The 8,014-nt window shown below is 34.4% G+C and overlaps 1 protein-coding gene across 1 annotated transcript in view; it reads left to right on the forward strand.

Moving 5' to 3' along the window:
- LOC127859726 (transient receptor potential cation channel subfamily M member-like 2) overlaps nucleotides 1-6,983 on the forward strand; it is an 84,703-nt gene extending 77,720 nt beyond the window's left edge. Inside the window, exons 7-10 of the mRNA XM_052397233.1 lie at nucleotides 1,306-1,590; nucleotides 2,833-3,007; nucleotides 3,328-3,475; nucleotides 6,893-6,983. Of these exons, the coding sequence (XP_052253193.1) occupies nucleotides 1,306-1,590; nucleotides 2,833-3,007; nucleotides 3,328-3,475; nucleotides 6,893-6,983 (699 nt within the window). The remainder of the gene's footprint in view (nucleotides 1-1,305; nucleotides 1,591-2,832; nucleotides 3,008-3,327; nucleotides 3,476-6,892) is intronic.
- The last annotated feature ends 1,031 nt before the right edge of the window (nucleotides 6,984-8,014 follow it).

Below are 8,014 nucleotides of genomic sequence, written 5' to 3' on the forward strand. Positions count from 1 at the left end.
CGATGTTCGTAATGTACAAGATCAAAGCAAAGCCTAACGGCCTTGCCGACAATAACATATAATTGTGACCTTTATGCCCGGTTGACTAACGTGTTTACTGATTTTTCTACAGAAGGGAATATATAAATATACATTGAAACGCTCAGTGATGACGTGTGCAATTTTAACGGAAACATGAGCACAGGCGCGTTTTCAAAGGTAACGACGTAATATGACGTTTGCAACGGACGTATGTGGATGTTAGCTTGTCATTTACATGAAATTATCCAATAATTAATAGGCTACATGTGCTTACCCAAGACATGACAAATTAGTGAAACAATCGATGGGATATAACTTGGTGAATTCTCCCCGTCTAGTTTGACGTTAACATATGATGTATATTTGTATAGCCATTAAGGTAGACACGATATTGAAATTAATGCAAAACAAACTTAAATTTATACTATCCTTAGTAATCTATCTTATGCACTGTGTGACAAGGTCTTTCATAGGATTTCGTGGTACAAATGGTATATATTGTTCAAAGGTTCTTTTTGTTCCAGACGAGGTAGTTCTCTTTCAAACGCTCGTGGATCTGACATTGGCTTTTATATTTAAAAAACACACTTATTATCAAATAATAGGGAGTATACACACCATTTTGGTGTCGCAAAAAGTGCGCATATAATTCGAGCTCAATCACTTGTTTGTGAGACTATCTATAGCCACACTTCAAATACTTCTATTCGTCCTCTCACATTGCTTTGGTGGTCCTCATGTTTATTGCATGCGATGTTAATCTATATCAGTGGTATGTAACACAAAAGTGCCAATTATGGTGCATATTACACAAAAACAAACGTACAGCACTGTATTTTACTCTTCAAGTAACATGTTGCATACATGTAATCACATGTATACACAGACGCAACTTCTACATTAATAGCATTATATTTATTGCATTATATTTGTAACTTTAGAGAGAGAAACTCATTTAAAAGTTCTGACCATATAAATAATGGTACCTTTAATGAAGTAATCAAGAGCTTCTTTTGTTTAAAATATTTGTTAATATACGTATTTGTTTGAATTCATAACGTTACAATATCGCAAAAATAGTGTGTTTCATAAATCCTTTTAATTTCAAATATGTAAACATTTATTTGTATGCTCTTGCTATACACGATATTATCACCAAAACAACCCGGATTTTATGGATTCAAACACTTTGATACACGTCTTTTATTGCAAATAATAGGGCGTTGATACTCTCCGGCGAGCAAACATAGTCACATACAATGAATCTCCGTGTGTTTGTTGTAGATGCATCAGATATATCACATGCCTGGTTATGAGAAGGCTAGTTCATGTGTTCAGCGGATCAGAAAATTGAAGAATTACATTTCGAAAGATTGGAACTCGATCGATGTGTTTACGATCGTCATGTTTTTACTTGGATTCGGACTGCGATTCAAACAATCTCGAGACACGTTTGATTGGCCAAGAGTCGTGCTTGCTGTCAATTTTGTCGCGTTCGTCTTCAGACTCGTGCACTTATTCTCTGTTGAGAAAACCATTGGCTCTAAAATTATTATAATTCTACGAATGGTAAGTGTATTATGTGTTGACATTGCTGATAACATATATCATGTAGCAATATTTAATACATACTCATTATTTGATTTCATGTAATACAAGTTTTTAATCTAACTATCTCAAATCAATTCAGTTAATTTAGTTAGAGAACTATTGGCGATTAGAGTTCCTCGACAATAATGAATGGGATATATATTGAAGTATCATTAAGAGACCAAATATTTTCAGAATACATAGAGTAACCGGTGGTTAAATATATGAAGATGTATTGTTTCACTTTGTTAAATTAACATTATTCTTTAACGAGTCAAAAGTTTACAAAATAATTAATATGTAAAGGAAATTGAATGCGATATGAAATTTTTCGGTGTTTGCTAAATTTACAAATTCGTACCAATTTGTGTTCGTCAAATTTTAAAACGTTCTTGCTCGATATAATTTCTCTCTCCTGAATTATTATCGAACCTTTAATAGATTTATACATGATAAGAAGCGACAAATGTGTATTTTTTACATGCATCCCAAATAGAAAAACAAATGCAATAATGTTAAAGAAACTTTAAAATGGCGTTGACGTTTTGGCAGATAGTGGAAGGTTTTGGTTAACCGCCTTGCTAAATCCTAAACGAATTTTCACGTGAAAATATGTGTTCTTTTTACCACAAAGTAAATTGTTGTACGATCTGACACTGCATTAAAGAAATGTTATATTTAGTACATGTGCTGTTGTGTGCGTAAAAGAAAATAACACGCGATATTTGATTAAATATGATAGCAAGTCGTGCATGTTGACACCATTTATATCACGTTATTTGATCACAAAAATATCACATTTCTGAGGTCTAGTTTATGCATCGTTATTGCTTAAGTATATGTTTTTATTGTTGTAATTATGTTTTCTTTTGTTTAAGATAGCGAATTTTTCTCTGAGTGTGCTTACCTATGGTATATCGATTTTAAAAATAGGTGTACAACACGTGGAGCTGTTTAGGTTGACTTAATCAAACCTGATCATTTTGCTCGATCTAGAGTAATATAAACTGTTCATATTTCGACTAATGTACCGCATTTTCTTAAATAAAATAGTCTATTCTGCATCATTGTTGGATGACTTTGTCTGCTATATGCAACTCCTTACCATGCTGTCGACAATTCAATATTTCTTTTTCTCATTGCGTCACTTTATTTTTTTTACATGACGAAATAGCAAAATCAAAAGCGCCATTATCCCTTATATTATTATTTTACTTTAAGGTAAACGACCTTTTGTATGTCTTGGTTATTATGGCTGTGTTTTTATTGGCTTACGCCATTGCCTCGCACTCCATTCTCTATCCCGGTGCTACGCTAACTTGGGAAACTGCTAGACAAATAATTAGGAAGCCTTACTTTCATCTTTATGGAGAACTTTTTCTAGACGAGACTGAAGGTACTTATAAATTTAAATAAAACACTGTATGTAATAGACGTATGTCGTATGTTTTACCTGAGTACATCAATTCCTTACATATAGATGATGGTGTATTTTATTTAGATTCAAAACAAATATATTAAGAACCATGTAGATAAATGTCGCGTTTATATGGTATGTGCAAATAACAACAAATTATATTATGTTTAGGAATACTATATAATGTTATATGATTATGAGCATAAATTGATCAATCTTTTATACGTTGGTTGTAAATAATCAGACCAAGCTTCCAGGTATATCGATTTATAAACATGTCTTTTAAAAGATTTCAACAGATTGTACAAATGACGCCAGCCTATGGACGAACGGAACAAGTCCACGCTGCCCAAGCGAGACCGGCAAGATTGTGGTTCCCATCATGATGGGAGTTTACCTGCTGTTTTCCAATATTCTGCTTCTTAATGTTATTATTGCAATGTTTAGGTATGTACATTTAATTCAAAGAACTAACACTAAAATGAATAGCTGTGTGATATTACACGCTTTAAAAAGCGTGGGGATATTGTTTTGATCTCCGCGTTTTGTCCGTTTGAGTTATCCACTAGCTCCTCATACACTATTAGCACTAGAACTTTAAACTTACACACATGGTAGCTATGAGCATATGTGCGACGGTGCACTATTTGAAATTTTGATTTTACCCCTGGGTAAAAGTTATAGGGGTAAAATGGGGTCAAATAAGGACCTTTTCACTCATTTTACTAACCACATGGGACGCACATGATAATAACTTTTGACCCTGGGGTAAGATCAAAATTCCAAAAAATGCACCGTCACAAATATGCTCATAGCTACCATGTGTGTAAGTTTCAAGGTTCTATTGCTTATAATGTAGGGGCAGATAGTGGCCGACCACGCCCGCCGAAAATTGTTGTTCAATATAACTTCTTCATTTATTTACCAATTTACTTCAACTTAATACTGAACATCTCTTATGATCACAAAGTCTATCTCGACCATCAATGTACCCATTACCCACCTCAGGGCCATTGATAAAGGTAAAGGTAGCTTGGTTCCCGTCCTCTTTCAAATTTATCGAGAGGTCCACGGGTACTACTTGTCCGTACTCCCATTTTTTTTTCATACCAAAAAGTGTTTGTACCCAATTTTTTCCGTATCCAATTTTGTTTTCGTTCCCAATTTTTTTTTCTTACACACATTTTTTTTCGTATCCTAATTTCCCCGCACACCAAAATTGTATTTCGCACTCAAAATTTGTTGTACCCAAGTTTTGTTGTACCCAATTTATGTCGTACCTAAAAAAAATTCCTGTCCAAATTTTGTTTCGTACCCAAGTATTGTTTCGTACCCATTTTTTTCGTACCCAAATTTTTTTTCAACCCAAATATTTTCATTACCCAATTTTTATTTGTATCCATTTTTTGTTCGTACCCAATTTGTTTTTGTATCCATATTATATTCGTGCCCAAATCTTTTTTCTTACCCAATTTTGTTTTCGTACCCAATTTTTTTCGCACCCAAATTATTTTTTCATACCCAAATTTGTTTTTTGGCATAAGTCTTTCGTACCAAAAATGTTTGTTGCCAAATTATTATTTCGTACGAATTTTTTTCGCACCCACATACACAATTGTGGTGATTTAATGTAGATACACTTAAATTGATGCTTTTAAATCAAGCCTCTTCAAAAGCATCGTCACACCGGTACTGTCAGAACTTTGATTATTATTTTTTATTGATTATCCCCACTCTCCAAATTGGAGCGGGGCATTATATGGTTGTCTCCGTCCGTCCGTTCGTCCTGGCCACTATCTCTTCCTACACTATTAGCACTAGAACCTTAAAACGTAAAGACATGGTAGCTATGAGCATATGTGCGACAGTGCACTATTTGAAATTTTGATCTGATCCCAGGGTCAAAAGTTATAGGGGTTTGGATGGGGCCGGGTCAGAGATGTTCACCCTTTTTTAGGTTTAACTTTAACTTATTTTACATTAACTTCTTCATTTCTACACCGATTAACTTCAAATTGATACTAAACATCTCTTATGACAATACGGTCAATCTCAACTATGCATGGCCCCATTACCAACTCTGGGGCGCCCCGCCCACATAGACCACGCCCACCCAAAATTTTGTTTTAATATAACGTCTTCATTTATTCATCGTTTTAATTCAAATTAATACTGAACATCTCTTATTACAACACGGTCTATCTCTACCATCCATGTCCACATTACACATCTCGGGGCCCCACCAATATACACCTTGCCCACCCAAAAATGCCTTCTAATATAACGTCTATGTGTCGTGGGGATACGCGTCGGCCTGCGCCGCGCCACTTCTAGTTAATATTGGAATAACACAAACAGCATTTTGTGCCATAATATGTGTGTAGTACGTACGTCGATTTCCGATCATTAATAAATTAAATAAATAATAATCAAAATGATTGTTTTTTTTTCAGTTCCAAATTTCCAACAATCCATGAGCAGTTAGAAAAGTTATGGTTGTTGCAGAGATACTTTATGATCAAGGATTACGCGCTACGGCCTATATTTTGTCCTCCTTTAAACGTTGTATGGCATATTTACCAGCTTTTCCAATGTTGTCTACATAAGTGTAAAAGCTCTCAGGAATCAGATGATCCTTTCCGTAAGTACTATGCGGATAAAGAAGTGTATTTAAATGAGTTTTTTGTATGCCCCTGATAGTTACACATCATTTTTTTCTACAAGAACTCTCGCCATAGCAAACTATAGTAGAAATTAGAGATGCATAGTTGCTAAAATAATATGCATAACTATGAAAAGATATGTGCACTTCCTAAAATTAGTGTAAAATGTGATGTTTAATTTTGAGAGCAATATTTTGTTAACGCTTTAAAACAGAGCCACACAGTTTTGTAGGATTTAAAAATAACCAAATATCAGGAACATTTATATAACCAACCCTTAATCATTCGAGTGGGGAGCTAAAGATTTCTCACGCTAAACAATAACACGATTATGCCAACTATGACAATAAGCCACGGAGGTGATTTCTGACATTTTTTAAAATGCACACGTTCGCTTATCGCGCGCGCATTTACAGGTTTTCATTTTCGCCCAATCAGGTCTTTACCTGTGCACGTTATGGTCTTTATATGCACAAATACAAATATTTTATGTGCGCATGTGAAGGGTTTAGCATTTGCACGAACACGTCATTACGTGGGAATGTATACTTCCTCCTTTGCGCACGTGCAAATCTGATAACTCTGGGTTGCTTTGAAACATATCAAAGCATCTTAAAAACATTGAGTTACTTACTATTATTTCAATATATATATATCTTGTATAATCAATGTTAATTTTGTAGAAATCAACGGAAACTAATACTTAAATACGAAGTACATTCAATTATGTACACGTTCAAAAACTATGGTGAATACCTATTAAGTTCTTAGTAAATGGTAGTTATATTGTTACCACGACTAACCTAGTCGTTCTTGCGACAAAATTTGTTGATCCAACGACTTTATAGGTAACGACGAATAATTAAGTAGTTCCACCAACTTATCAAGCCATCCTCACGACATACTAGGTCGATTCCATAATGTATTAAGTCATTCACACAATTCAGTCAAATACTTGCATAACATGTATGCAATTCTATGAAACACTGTTAAATTAAACATTAATTGAATTGATGTCTTTTTTCGAAAACGGAGTCAGATAAAAAGCACATGTTAATGCTCAGACCTATCGTTTGTGTAAAAAACTATACGGTCAAACCCAAATTGTAATCGTATCGATATCAATGCACGTTTTTGGTATCGATGACCAACTCTAATTGCAAGTGAAGCATATGCATTACTGGTCAATCATTATTTCCAGATTAAACATGGTTAAGCTTGCTTGTACAGAAACGACCATTACCTTGCGTTATATACGGGAACTTCAACAGGCCCATGTCTGGACTGGATAAAGATTTCAACGGCCTTCATCAAATATAATATTCTCTGGCACATACAAATAAAATAGTTAGTTTAAATGCAAGATACTTTGCAACCAGGATACTTAAGTTTTTATTAATGTATCAATTATTATCATTATTAGCCGTCCATTAATTTGCGTAATTTGTAAAGTGATATGCTCCCAAAAGGGGGAGCATATAGTCGCCGCTTTGTCCGTCCGTTCGACTTCTTATTTTAAGATATTGAGTTTGCGTGGATCTGAAACAAATTAACCCGATAATAACGTCCGCCCTTCTCTACTTCCGTCCGTTTCACTGTTCGTGTCCGAGCGACATGTCAGACATTAATTATCGGAATTTGATGAAGCTTTATATGCAGCATACATAAAGGGTGGACATGCCCATCCTTGTCAGGTTGTTCCGATCCAAATTCTTTATCGACACCAGGAATAGTTTATTGTGATTATCAAATTCTGTTGTCATATTTAACTAATATATGGTATATTGTTTCGAGCGACATCCTCAATTCCCTCGTAAGCACTAAATACTTGTATGGTTGGGGGAATTTCGATCAATGTATACCTTCATATCAATTTGATGCATGTGTACACATTTTTTAACAATGGGTATTAAATATGATGTTTATTAATCAAATAATTGTCATGACTATTGTCAATGCGGGTAATTAAATGCGTAATACGATACGCATTGTCGAATATTATTTTTATATGTTGCTGACAAAATATAGCCACAAATAAAACATTCGTCCTGATTGGCTCTTAATCTTTTATGTTTGGTCAGTCGCGTAAATGTTTTGTCGCACTACACAAACATAAATATGTTATACACAGAAAGCGCAAAAATCCGAACCAAACAACATTTAGTTCTCAAATTTGAACAACAATAACGTATCGAAATATTGTGGACCTGCAGTGTATAATTTCGATGATATCTTCGAGGAAAACCAGAACACGTCCCTATTATACAGAGTTGTATTTGTTTAACAATGAACAAAACTTGAGCCACATTTAAGAAAAGTACTG

Source organism: Dreissena polymorpha, chromosome 15 (genome assembly GCF_020536995.1).
Source record: "Dreissena polymorpha isolate Duluth1 chromosome 15, UMN_Dpol_1.0, whole genome shotgun sequence".
Classification (NCBI taxonomy): Eukaryota; Metazoa; Mollusca; class Bivalvia; order Myida; family Dreissenidae; genus Dreissena; species Dreissena polymorpha.